This window comes from Diaporthe batatas (assembly GCF_019321695.1).
Source record: "Diaporthe batatas strain CRI 302-4 chromosome Unknown Contig00011, whole genome shotgun sequence".
NCBI lineage: Eukaryota > Fungi > Ascomycota > Sordariomycetes > Diaporthales > Diaporthaceae > Diaporthe > Diaporthe batatas.
In genome coordinates this window covers 1435275-1448624 of record NW_025408558.1, presented here as the reverse complement: position 1 = coordinate 1448624, position 13350 = coordinate 1435275, and the positions used below count along the sequence as shown (strand labels likewise).

Here is a 13350-nt window from a genome sequence, read left to right as displayed (position 1 = left end):
TGGCGCGGGGATTTCGTGTCACGCAAACGCGAGTCTTCTGTTGATGCGCTGGGACATTGATTTGAGATGATGAAGAAGTCAGCTATGAGCTTTTTCATTTCATTTGGTGGGATGATGGCTCAATAATGGTCAATTTGACCTTTGGAGATATTGTCGAGACCCACGGCGCTCTTTACTATCTGGCTCACCGTGCCGACCTTGACGAGGATATTCACCCTAGGCAGACCAATAGCGAGCAAAATTCGATTTTCTGGGGCTATGACGCGAGGATTTCCCATCAGAGAAAAGCTAGACAGTCACTGGCATTCTTCAGCCCTCCACAACCCCATCAAACCTGATCTCAGGCCAAACATCATGAGGTCCCTCCAACACACCATATCCCTCTCCACCAAAGCACCCATCAAAGAAGTCTGTCATAACAACGTCCAAAATATCCAGCATCCTCGACCCTTCAACAGTTCCAGCCCAAGTGATGTAATCATCACTCACCAAGCCCTGCTCATACCACACCTGCTGGATGTACAAAAAGTCCAAAAACGCCATATGCAGCGTGCCAAATATCCCAACCGTCTCATACCACCCCGTAGAGAGCTCCCCAAACGGCTCCCACGTGTAATCGACCGTAAGATTCCTCGCCACGTTCAGGAACGGCACGCCCACCCCGGTCTCGTTCGCCGGCGCGTAGATCCCACCATCCTGGTTCAGCCCGCACCTGAACAGCCCCTGGTCCTCGACGATGCTCTGCGCCGCCGCCGACCCGCCGTAGCTATGCCCGAAGATGCCAACCTGGTCCCTGGGGAGCGGCCCCTCCACGCCGGGGATGAGGCTCGCGGCCGTGGCGTTCGTCGTCAGCTGGGCCGCTATGAACGCCATGTCAGCGGCCCGCAGCGCCACGTACTCGGAGTCGCCCCAGTCGGCAGGGGTGGCGTTCTCGCCCTCGTTGGTGACCGACGTCCCGTCCTCGTAGTCGATGAAGTTGGCGTCGAAGGGGTGCGCGGTGCCAACGACGATGTAGCCGTGTGAGGCGAGGTTGGACAGCGAGGTGCTGAATTCGACGGTGTGCAGCGCGTAGCCAGGGGAGAAGAAGAGCACGCGGCCGTTGGAGTTTGCGGAAGATAGCGGGGCGTCGCGGTATGCGCCGGAGATGATAGTGCCGGAGGTGCCGTCGGGGACGAGGTAGATGGGGTCGATATATGCTTGGAATGCGGGTGTGAACATGGGCGACAGCTCGTAGTTCTCGGGTGCGTCGTTGGAGACGGGGTACCAGACCGAGATGGGAAGCTTGCGAGGTCGAACATCCGGGGCAAGTGGGTCAGAGCGACTGAAATCAGTGAGCTCGAAGGAGGTCACGCCGACCTTGAGAGGGCCTTTGAGGTCCGGCATGGAGAAACATACTGCCACAGAGGCGCAGAGTGGAAAAAAAGCGAGACGCATGGTGATGAAGTCAAGGCCGAGATCAGCTTGGAGATCTCGTTGAAGTTGGGATCTGATCATTCAAATGCGCAAACGGCTTCAATATATACTCAATGCTTCTCAGCGAGGAGTGAAAGGAAGGAAGGAATCGTCTTGGCGAACCAGTATTAGTGGATCGTGACTTGGCGACATGTTGCCTGCTCTGTCAGGTCTGCCTGCCTCACATGCGGCTGAAGGCGACTCGTACCTAGGTAGCTAGGATAACATCCTTCAATGGCTCCTAGATGGGATTTGAACCAAGCAGAGCGGGCGCCAAGCAGAATTGTCTTGAAGGCTCCACTATTTAGTGAGACGAATGACTACAGAATTTTGAAAAATGATATGATTCGGTCCATCAGAGGTGAATATGTGGCACAGTCATATGTTCTCTAGATAAATGTTGAACATGCACGTCGTCAGCAAATTGCGTACCTATTACGCTATAAGTGCACATCTAGACGAACATTATGGGCATTTGGGGGAGGGCCAAAATTAAAGAGAATGGATATTCGCACAGTACTCGTGATATTCCCATCACCGAGAATAAGTGGATATCAAGATAAACAGAGAGAGCTGTTATGGATATTACACAAGTGAAGCCCTTCGTTATTCTGGCCACTGTTCCAATGCGTTCCCCCCCCCCCCCCTTCCAAAAAAAAAAAACAATCTCTATTTTAGTAGAGACCAGTCTCATCCTTATCCCATGTCTTAGGACGACCTATACTTTCATCATTTCTTCAACCCAACATTGGAAGAAATGGGTGTAAGAAGGGGAAGAAATGTCTCAAGATCCCGAAAAGGGCTTGCAGGGGAAGTTTCTTCGGGAATCTTGCACTACCTCCCACATTGTTGACGCTCACGTCCCGCATGTCGTATCGGCCTTCAGGATCGTCCGCTGCCTCAATCATGGCAGCCGCCAAGTCGAGGTAGGAGACAAAAGTCTCCTGCTCCTTAAGGTTCAGCTTGTGGCCGCGCTGTTTGTCCTTGACCAGACCACCCGGCTTCACGAAGATGCTGGTCAGCCAGGACTCCTCGGCGCGGAGCATGTCCTCCTGGACGCGGAGGTCGGCATAGACGTTGGAGTTGGCATGCGTCACGATCCAGTGCATAGGCCCGGGCAGATTGCCACACATCCAAGGTTCGAGACTGGAGGACGACAGGACGGCGAGCTTTGGCATCCTGGCGGTGGGGTCCTCGGCGCGGATCTGCCTCAGCGCCGCCAGCAGCGTGCGGGCGGTGTCCTGCGCCACTCGGACGCGCGGGATGTTGTCGTTCATGGTGACTGCGAGCATGGCAGCGCGGCAGCCGCGGACACACTGCTTGAAAACCTCCACGTTGTCAATCTGGCCTTCGAAGACCTTGACCCGGCCAGTCTCGATGGCTTCGGGGAACATGTCCCTTAGCTTGGCTTCATTTCGGCAGTAGGCGTGGATGGTTACGTCTTTGATTGGGAGCAGGACTTCGATGAGTGAGCTGCCGCAATTGCCAGTGGCACCGAAAACTGCGTAGGTGGCCATTGGTTTGCTGTTGTCTATGTGTTAGATGGTGATATGTACTTGAGTCGCAGTGTGAGCCTCTATTCTATCCAGTGGGTAGAGCTTGGAGAAGGACAGGAAGGTGCTAAAACACTTAAACACATCAACTCCAATAGATCGCTTTTGAGCGGTGTGCATCATGCGCACACCCGGACGGTGAGTTGTCCCGTAGTATCGGACTGAAGACAAACTCGGAGAAATGTAACATCCGGCATATGCTCGGCGAGCGGAGCAGATGGCAATTGCCGCCTGGAATTCAGAGAGAGTTCACCTCCATAACCCGCACGGAACCGAACCATACGGTCCCTAAAACCTCGGATGAGATGAAAATGGTGTGTGCAGTATGTTGGTTCGACTTAACCGGAGGCTCGTACCCGTTGCGGGTACAGAGCTCCAAACTGACATCGATGCAAAACGGTACACATTAGTTAAGATCGGTTATACAAAGCAACTTTTGGAACCATAGAAGCATGAAAATTTACACGATACGACTCGCCAAGTGGCCAACGAATGCAGACGGATCCTACGAATTTCATGTGCTGTCCCTACGGCAGATGAGAGATACCCCTCCCAAATTCCTCTTTAATCGCTTCGATATCCGACCGATGCAGCTTGAGGATGGCATGAATGAGAGGTTTTTGAACACTCCGGTGTCCGATGACAGGATGAACAATCATCAAATGAGTGGAACAATTTGAACGATACCGGAAACTTAGACGCAGTGATACCGAACTCCGCCAGACTCATTCAATATATATAGATGATGCCTTTCCTCATCACATAAAATCAGGTGGAAAGCCTATAACCACAATTGCGACTTTGCCTCCTGTCCTGAAGTTCTCGCAATCCGGCACAACACAACGTACAATAAAAGCTCTCTAACTTCCTTCTTCATCTCACTTAACACTCATCATGGCCATCAAGACCAGACTCCCAGAGCCCATCTTTGTCGACACAAGCTATGGCCGACTGGCTGTTCGCTCAGAAGGCTCTGGCAGCCTGCCTCCGGTCCTCTGTATCCATGGCAACTCGTCGAGCGCTGAAATCTTCCGCCATGTGCTCCAGTGCAGCAAAATCACATCCACGCGCCGCGTGCTGTCGCTCGACCTCCCCGGCCACGGCGAGTCCGCTGATGCCGCCGACCCTGAGCGCACGTACACGATGCCTTCCTACGCGAAGGCGGCAATCGAGGTCCTGGAGAAGCTTGGGATCAAGGAGGTTGTTGTGGTCGGCTGGTCGCTGGGGGGACACATCGGGACCGAGATGCTGCCCCTGTTCCCGGGGACCAAGGGGCTGATGATGATCGGCTCGCTGCTGGTAGAGCTGTGGGACAAGCCCCTTGACGACGACCGCACCAAGTGGAACATGCGCCAGGATCTCACGGTGGAGGACCTGACCACATACGCCAAGATTGGCACGGGCGGGCCGTTTGAGCAGTGGATGGCGGACGCGGCCATCCGGACGGACGGCAAGGCACGCAGGGTCCTGTTCCAGAACCTTGGGTATGGGGACTGCTCGAACCAGCAGAAGCTGATTGCTGAGACCAAGGTGCCGACTGCTGTTGTCATTGGCACTGATGAGCCGCATCTCGACAACAGCAAGATCAAGGGCCTCAAGTATGGCAACCTTTGGAGCGGCAAGGTCGTTGAGATTGTTGGTGCCGAGCACGGCCCGATGTGGGAGAAGCCGGAGGAGTTTCTTCCCATCCTTGAGCAGTTCCTGGCAGATGTGGCTGCATAGATTTGTGCGTGTAGTAGTGGTTAGGTGTGTACAGTTCGACCCCATACAAGGGGCATAAACAATTAGGAACTTGAATCACACACTCGTTTGCCGGCGGGCATACGCATAAACAACTACTATTCCTTCAAAAGCTAGCCTACTATACTCTACCTCTGTCATTGTTCCGTAATTATTTCTTAATGTTATCATACGTAAGGTACCAATCATATCGTTCAAGTGACACGGCAAGCACTTGAGCTGTAGGTGTGGATGAAATAGACAAAGTCCGTGCGTTATGGGACAGGCATAAGCCGGCAGTGGACGAGATGCTTCAGATCAGAAGATTACAGTGCTGCGACAGGCCGTCAACTGGTCAGTCTAGGCTCTGTATCAGCAGCCGCATGGTGGCTGTGGTGGCTCAAACCCTGCAGCCTGGCAGCCTGGCGTGCTCCCGGCACACTGGTGGGCAAATTGGAGGCCGTCGCACACCATCCTGCCTACCAAGTACTTAGGTACCTAGGTACCTGGATACTTCCCACCTTAGATGAATTATTTCCTTATCTCCGTGCAAGCCTGCCCCCCTCGATCTCATTGACCAACCCTTTGTCGGCGACCACAACAAAGCATAGTGCGCTGCATCGAATCGTGTCCTCGACCTGGGATCGAGCAGGCCAGGGAACGGAGGCCACGAGGTTGCTGAGCGCAGGGCATTACATGCACGCAAATGGACAAGAACGAACAACAAGGGAGACGCGCAAGGATGCATCCCAAACGCCCACGCGCAGATGACGATGACGACTACGACGACTGCGATCCCGTCGCATCCGCATTACCAGACTCGCACCCACAACCACAACCACAACCACAATCTCGCCCCCTAAAACGACAACGCACCGCCCAGTCGTCCAGCGACCATGCAGTTATAGTTACGCCAGCAGCGTCGAGGAAGCAGCGGGCAGACCGGCTCTCCCAGCTGCCCTCGGAGATCCTGATCCGCATCCTCAGCCACCTGTCCCTGCCGCACCTCCTCGCCGTCGCCCCCGTGAGCGCCCGCTTCCGCCGCCTCGCCCACGACAACCAGCTGTGGAAGGCACTGTACTACGCCCGCTTCGTGCTGCCGCGCGCCATGCGCATCCCTGGCTTCCGCGAGGGCAGGCTGGCCGAGAGGCTAAAGGACCACAAGCTGCACTACAAGGGCAGGAGGAACCTGTGGGCGAGCGGGCGCTCCGGCGGGCTGGTGAGGGATGCCGCGGGGGCCACTGATGGGTGGAAGATACGCCTTACTGAGGAGGCTGAGGGCCTGGGTGGGAAGAGCGACAGGGTCAACTGGAAGAGGCAGTTCAAGATACGACACAACTGGGCTAGGGGCAAGTGCGCCGTTGAGGAACTGAGGCTTGGCCCGGGGCCTGAGGATGGAGGCGACTCATTAGCGGGCGAAGGTCCTACCGACGTCATGGATGGACCCGACAGGAGCAAGATGCTGGTCAAGGTCGTCGAGGGGCTCGCTGTCACTGTGGACAGGACATCCGGGCTGCGGGCGTGGGATCTCAAGACCAGGGAGGTGATCGCGCAAGCCAGCCTTGGAGACGACGGCGCGGAAGCCGAAGTCGCCCAGCCGAGTTGCATCGCCATTGACGACCGCAGCCTGGACCAGGGCACACTGGACGTCTCGGTCGGCTTCGTGGACGGCAGCTTCGGGGTCTGGGCCCTGAGCACCCAGGCCAAGACCATATCCCGGCGGTATCGCCACGAGAAGTCCAGCAACGGCGAGCTGATCGGCATGGCCTACTCGCACCCTTACCTGCTGACAGCCACGCGCGCCGTGCTGATATCCCTCTACACCTTTGATGTGCCGCTCGAAACCACCGACGGAGGGGACATCAGGAGCGACACGCGAGACACGTCGCCCGCGCGGGGGCTCTCGTCTAAGCTCAAGAGCGCCCTGAAGGATTACGCGGACGATGATGACGCGGCCACCACCGACCAGACTGCACTCCCTGCCCCTTACCTCATGACGTCGCTCAAGTCGTACAGCTCCAGCCCGCCCCTCGCGCTGTCAATACGGAAGACGGCCGGCGCGACTGTCGCCTCGATAGCATACACCTTCTTCACCCGGCATGGGTGGTCCATCGGCATCCAGGACCTCCACATCACCCCGGACGAGGCATTGAAGAGCGCCCCGGCCATCACCACACGGCTCGCCTACACCTCCCCGACCACCATCACCACGCTCGGGCACGGCGTGGGAGCAGCACCGTTGGACCCTCCACACCCACAAGGGCCACCATCTCGACAACAGAACAACCACCCATCCTCCCCCAGCCCGACCCGGAACACCCCACCATCATCACCACAAAGCGACCGCCAGCGCCTCCCCCAGCAACAGCAGACCCAGGGCCCCACGACCCTCTGCTACAGCCACCCCTACCTCCTCGCCACCCTCCCCGACAACACCCTGATCCTGCACCTCTGCACCTCCACCGCCGCCGCCCTGTCCGTCTCCCCCGGTATTCGGCTCTGGGGCCACACCTCGGGCATATCCGACGCCGAGATCACCGCCCGCGGCAAGGCCGTCAGCGTCAGCAGCCGCGGGGACGAGATGCGCGTCTGGGAGCTCGAGGGCCGGCCCAGCGGGGTGCGGAGCAGGAGCGTCGAGGTCCGCGCCGCTGCCGCCCCTGCTGTGGTCGGGGCTCCCCCTGGTGGCGGTGACGTGGGGGATGGACACGACGCGGAGGGTGCTGGGGGTGAGGTCGTGAACGGCAGTGATGACTGGGGGGAGGAGAGGAGGAACTGGGTCGGGTTCGACGATGAGATGGTCATTGTGCTTAAGGAGGCGAGGGGTGGGAGGGAGAGCCTTTTGGTCTATGATTTTACCTAGACGGCCCCGGGGCATGCCCGTTATGTATATATGTAAAGTTGATTTGTCTGTGCTGGATAAAAAGAGCGCCACTGCCTAGGTACCTAGGTAGTTAGATATACAAGAGGGTGGGCCGTTCTCGCGCCATGTAGTTATATGCAGACCCCGGTGGCATTAGACCAGTCGTCTTAGAAGAGGAAGCAGTGAGACGGCTACCTACAAACAGCTAGTCGTAATAGACTCCTCGGCTAAAAGACCATAATAACCAATTCATCCAAGTGGTTATTCCCAGCAGCACATAAACCCGCACCATCACAAAGAGGAAGAATGTCAGGGCTTTAGGCTAATCGTATATAGAACTAACTAATAGGTTTATATAATCTACTTAACTAATTAGTTAAAATAACCTCTATACCTTTTATAATATAAGATTATAACTCTATTATTATATTTATATTATTATATATAAAATTATATATTTTAAATAAATAAATCTTTATTATAAACTTTAATATTTTTTATTATTAAATTTAATAATAAACTTTAAAAGATATTATTTTAATAATAATAAATATATATTTCTAAAATAATAAAGTAATAGAATTACTAATGTTGCACTCTAGGCCTTGAAGCTAAGTGTGATAGTGCTTAATTAAGTTTAATCCACCTATTTAAGCTTATAAAAGAGCCCTTTAAGTAACTAATAAGTCTCTCTCCCTTTTACTATAGCGGTAATCTAGCGGGGCGTATTAATTAATAAAAGTTTTCTAAAATTATTATTTAATATACTTTTTATAATATTTTAATATTATATTATTATTATTAATATAAAACTATTTTAAATATTATTTAATATATATTATATTTTACTTTTATATAAAATATAATTAATTATATTAATATTTAAATAATAATTATAGATTAATATTTATAATTATACTTTAAAGCTTATATAAAGCTAAGTAACTACCTTTACTCACCTTAGTAAGATAGTTATTAGATCTACATGCCTTCAGATTCTATACAATCCCCCCACACCCTCAACTTATCACAGGAAGGACATAGACAAGGCAAAGCTCTTAAGTCTTACCAAAAATTATAGGATTCCAAAAGAATAGCTAGCTAGTCTGCCCCCCCAAAAAAAAGAGAAGGAAAGAAGAAAGGAACCTACCTTCCTACGATTGTTCCAAGTCTAGACGAGCTTAAGGCTGTAGAAGCCACAGGAGGCCGTGTGCCCAGTCACCCACCTCAGCCCCCAGTCCGATGCGGCCATAACATACCTCTCCTGAATCCTTGACACCCTCAGGCCTCAGGCAGAATGCCATCCATTGACAACGGCACGAAGGTACTGCGGTGGAGGTCCCTCCAGACACTCAGATAGATCTCAGCCAGGGACAAAATAGATCGTGCTCGGCTTAGCGTAGCTGCCACAGCAAATCATTTTGCCCTTTATATCACAATCGAAGTCTCGGCCCCTGTTATAGCACATCTCTCCCGGACGCTCTGCCCTGTAACCCATGTTGCCTTTGGGGCTGGTTGCTAGGCTTATGATGTGAGAGCAAGCACCTGAGCTGTTATTTTAATGTCAGTAAATCTTCCAGATGTGACATTATAGGATGCAAGTTTACCTAGGTGGCTATGTTGAATTTGATTGGCTTCTAGTGCAACCGAGATTCTGATAGCTAGCTGTGGAGGGATCTGGTGAAAGGAATTGTCGTTTGTTGCTCAGTTGTAGCCTTGGTGTTTTGAATCTGATGTGGTTGAATTGTAACTTCTCCTCGTGCTAACAGTTGGAATTGTCTTTCTGAGACTGTGGAAGAAGAGGTATACGGGTGGAGGGACCAATCCCTTTTATAGGATTCCGGAGGGCACTGTGATTCTCAACATTACACAGGAAAGGATTTTAGTCCTATGACACTGCAATAAAACTGGGCTGTAATAAAGAAGACCTAGACTGCTCGTGACAGTTGGCTTTCTTCACCCTGATTTATTGACATTGCACAGGCACGGGTTGTGGTCCCATGATACTGCAATCAAACTGGGCTGTAATAAAGAAGACGCAGACTGACAGTTGGCTTTCCTCATGTACGTATGGATTAGTTTAAGTTGGTGGTGTGTAGGTTGCTTGGTTGGAGGCTTATGTTTTAGGTAATAAAGCACCTAGTCAGGTGTAGACCTTGATGTTCAAGCCTAATAAAGCACTATGAACAAAGCCTTACCAACTTGGACGCTGACATACATAGTTGTGTGTGTGTGTGAGAGTTGACAACTGGAAGTGACCAGTCACAGATCAAGCAGGCATGAATGGAGGGCAACGGTTACTGGGTCATTCCACACTGAAGTTGTCACCTTTCCCACGGAGTCATTGTCAAAAGCAATGGTAGCCATCATATGCCCACGTGGTCTGATTCGACGATTTTGAGTGACCGGGTTACCCTTGTTTGATTATAAGCCCAGACAGGCTTGTGTGACGTGCTAGCACCCAGTGAATTTCCAGGGCTCATCATTCATGAGCAGCACTATTAGGTGTTACTACATGCCTGAGAAATTCTGTCCGATCACATTGATGAGCATGGTACTGCATATGATCCATAGCAGTGCTGGGAGCCTGCATCACCTGGCCGAGTCTGCCTTGTGAATCGCTTAATCCTGCCAGCCTTCTCCCTCCCTCCTTTTTTTTTAAAAAAAAAGGAAAGAAGGACCATCTGAATCTCATTTCGGATACTTTTTGGATATTTCAATAAATACCTCCCATTAAGTGCAGTTGTGTTGTGATATATGTGGAGTTAACATGTCTGTGCTAGGTACCTGAGAAGAGCGTTAGTAGAGCAGGTAATGGGTGACTTTAGCTGTCACCGTATGGTGGACATTATGCCTGAATGATCTTTATATTTGAAAGACAAGAGTAGTAAATCAGGTGAGTGTCTCAGAGAAAAGTATTACTGTAAATCAGGTGTTAGATTGTAGTTGAGACAGTTCAATATACTAATATTGAATAGATGCCAGTGTAATGCGATATATCTAGGCAAGATAAGACAATGTGCTTCAAAAAAAGTTTGTTCAAAAGCAAGACTCTCCCGCTCAAATGTCCCCCATAAATAGCATCATGAACGAGCCCCCCAACAAAATAATACGCTAGTACCTCCTCCTCCGTCCCATGCCGAACCCACCACCACCACCGCCCATCATCGGACGTCCGTAACCATAACCCCGGGGCGGCCCACAGTGTCCTCCTCCATGTCCTCCTCCTCCACCTCCGTAATAGTGTCTCTTCTCGACAATCACTGGGCGCGAGCCGTGTGTTGGGCCGTAGTGAGCCTGGCGGCGGCGGGAGCCTCCCAATCCAAAACACATTTTTTTGGAGGTATATTGGTACTAGTAACTCTTTGTTTGTCCCGTTTGTGTATGGGATGATGTGTATATGTAAGGAGTTTCTGGCCTATTCGTTAGTGGGTCGGTCGATGATGGACTCGTGACAGGACGGGTTCACCTCTGCAGCCCTAGAGTGCTCCGGGACTCACTTGGTGTGATTTGTCGTGTGTGGTTGTAGAGATTGGGTGGTTTTCCAATTTGTTTTGTGAAGTTTTTGTGGCAGGGTATCTTTTATTCTGGTTTAAATTTCCCGTTTCTTCACAAGAGAGAGATGAAGATGTCAGATAGAAGTTGAGTTTATTTGATGTGTATTAGCGAAAACAGATGGAATTCACACCGACTTATATAAACGATCCTCACCTCACACAAAGCTCACCAACATACTGACATGACATAGCCTTACCCCAGCCTCAGCCGCCGCGCACCACGACCCTGGAATGTGTAGAGCCCTACGTCATGCGGCCCCGGCATCCGTCATGCGGCGGCGACTTTGCCCAGGGCACGCCGAGGCCTGGCCCCGACCGAACGTGGATTGGCCGAGACCAGCCCGGGGGTCAGACGGACGGGTCTATCTGCCCAGGAAGCCCGCCTACTCGGCACCCGCCTATTCGGCACCCGCCGTGCTACTGATTTAAGTAATCACTGGAGTTTGAGGCCCTGATTATAGCCACCAACTGCTTGTTCCAGTGCCGTGGTTGTGTGTGGGGTGGGCCCGGGTTGGGGACTCGGCCTGGCCGGTCCGGCGGCCTGGGACACCCTCTAGAGGAATTTTGCTTGGCGAAATGGCATTCAAGGCTGTCCTGGGGTAAATTGACGGCAATGGGGGATGTTTTTCTTCGTGTTGTCGGCAACATGAACACGCCACCGTGGATGGATGGATGGATAATACGGCATCTTGGGCAATGGGTCGTCGGCATTGCTACTTGACAATACCGACCTATCGACGTAATACCTACTTATCTGGTCCGCAAAACACCAGACTCCAAGTCGGATAGCCGTGCCGGCTTGGTAACAACAGGCTGCATGTCACAACACACCACCACACGGGGGCACAGGGTGCATTCATCATCTCCAGAACGGGGGAAGACCTGATTCGAGCCCGTGCACCCATCATCAATCCTGCTGAAAGTCCGTCAGCCCAGCCATAAACCATCAAGCCTGGACCGTTCGCGCGCTAGCAACCTAAGACGCTGGCCATCTAGAGCTGGGGCTCTAACACGAAGCCGCGCGCATATTGTCTACATTAGCTTCTATAGCCTAGTAGCCGACACTTGGGTGCGGCTCGTTTTTACTACATTCATTGTTTATCCCCTTCCCCTACCGTGATGTTCTGGGTAAGACCTCACATAGACACAACACAACACTTGAGGGTATATATGTGTGGCAGCGGATGCACTGGCATCACCCTTCCCACCCCTTCCTCCCTCCCCCCCCCCCCGAACCGCCCGCCCCTCCATGTCCTCCCAGGCCTCCTTTTCCGCCATTAGCCTTTCCCCCAACTCCAACGCCACCTTTATTCACAATTCTGTTTATAATGGGTCTCCGCCCCTCTTCGGCTTGTAATCGTCCTGGGTATCCCATTTCTCCTTACGGCCCAGGCATCCCGTCTTTGCCATCAGCCCCAGGAGGCCCATGAGATCCAGGCCACCCGGGCTGTGGTCGATGTCGCGGTCCCCGCCGGCCTTTTCTTTCATTTCTCTGGACACAACACATCATCAAGGCGTACACCGATGCATATGCTTCAGCATGAGCAGTGGCATCCCCTCCTTGGCCTCCGCGACCTCCTTGGCCGCCTCTGCCACCATCGCCTCCAGCACCACCACAACCACCCATTGCATCACCACCTGTGCCTGGTCCTGCGATGTGTCTGTGAAAAGTGCCTTGGATATGACTATTTTCTGAATTGCTGGATCTTGACCCACTTGCAGCAAAGTTGTCGCCCTCCCTATGTTTTCTGCGGTTCAAAAAATCGGCCCCGACAAAATCTTGTCCTTCCCCACCTGGCTGCCCAGCCGTACCTTGACCCCCATTGCCGCCTTCTCTCGTGCTTGGTATAGATTTGTGGATAGATGAGAAAATCCTGTGTCCTCAGCGACGCTGAGCGAGACGATCCTGAGTCTGATAACGGCGGTGGGCGTGAGTGCATCGGTAGATGCATATTGAAGGGATCACAATGACGATTAACACGCCAAAAAAAGCACACTTAGAATGATTCCAACTGTACGATTCTGGGTTTGAAAGTGGTTTCGCCTGCCCAGGCTGGGACTGCTTGCAGGCTGTGAGAGCGCAGAGGCTATGTGGTTTCGCTTCTATTCCGTATACATTGAAGGACATATATAGCGCCTTTATATAACAGTAAGTACTTAAAACTTAGTACTTAGAAAGTATATAATAGGTATTAATAATCTTGGTTTT

At 52.2% G+C, this 13350-nt stretch overlaps 4 protein-coding genes across 4 annotated transcripts; 2 read left to right on the top strand and 2 right to left on the bottom strand.

Moving 5' to 3' along the window:
* Nucleotides 1-309: 309 nt before the first annotated feature.
* Nucleotides 310-1620, bottom strand: KVR01_009511 (uncharacterized protein; the record flags this gene model as incomplete). Its single annotated transcript, XM_044787934.1, has 1 exon — nt 310-1620. Exon 1 carries the CDS (start codon nt 1492-1494, stop codon nt 310-312), a length of 1185 nt encoding a protein of 394 aa, XP_044642013.1. The 5' UTR covers nt 1495-1620.
* A 569-nt stretch (nt 1621-2189) lies between these two features.
* On the bottom strand, nt 2190-2969 carry KVR01_009633 (uncharacterized protein; the record flags this gene model as incomplete). The annotated part of the gene is made up of 1 exon (XM_044785464.1): nt 2190-2969. The coding sequence occupies one exon, from the start codon at nt 2967-2969 to the stop codon at nt 2190-2192; it is 780 nt and encodes a 259-aa protein (XP_044642135.1).
* An 868-nt stretch (nt 2970-3837) lies between these two features.
* KVR01_009063 (uncharacterized protein) lies at nt 3838-4804 on the top strand. Its single transcript, XM_044787095.1, has one exon. It carries the CDS (start codon nt 3900-3902, stop codon nt 4725-4727), a length of 828 nt encoding a protein of 275 aa, XP_044641565.1. The 5' UTR covers nt 3838-3899; the 3' UTR covers nt 4728-4804.
* Nucleotides 4805-5287: 483 nt separating this feature from the next.
* Nucleotides 5288-7885, top strand: KVR01_009350 (uncharacterized protein). Its single transcript, XM_044793365.1, has one exon. The coding sequence runs from the start codon at nt 5431-5433 to the stop codon at nt 7582-7584; it is 2154 nt and encodes a 717-aa protein (XP_044641852.1). The 5' UTR covers nt 5288-5430; the 3' UTR covers nt 7585-7885.
* The last annotated feature ends 5465 nt before the right edge of the window (nt 7886-13350 follow it).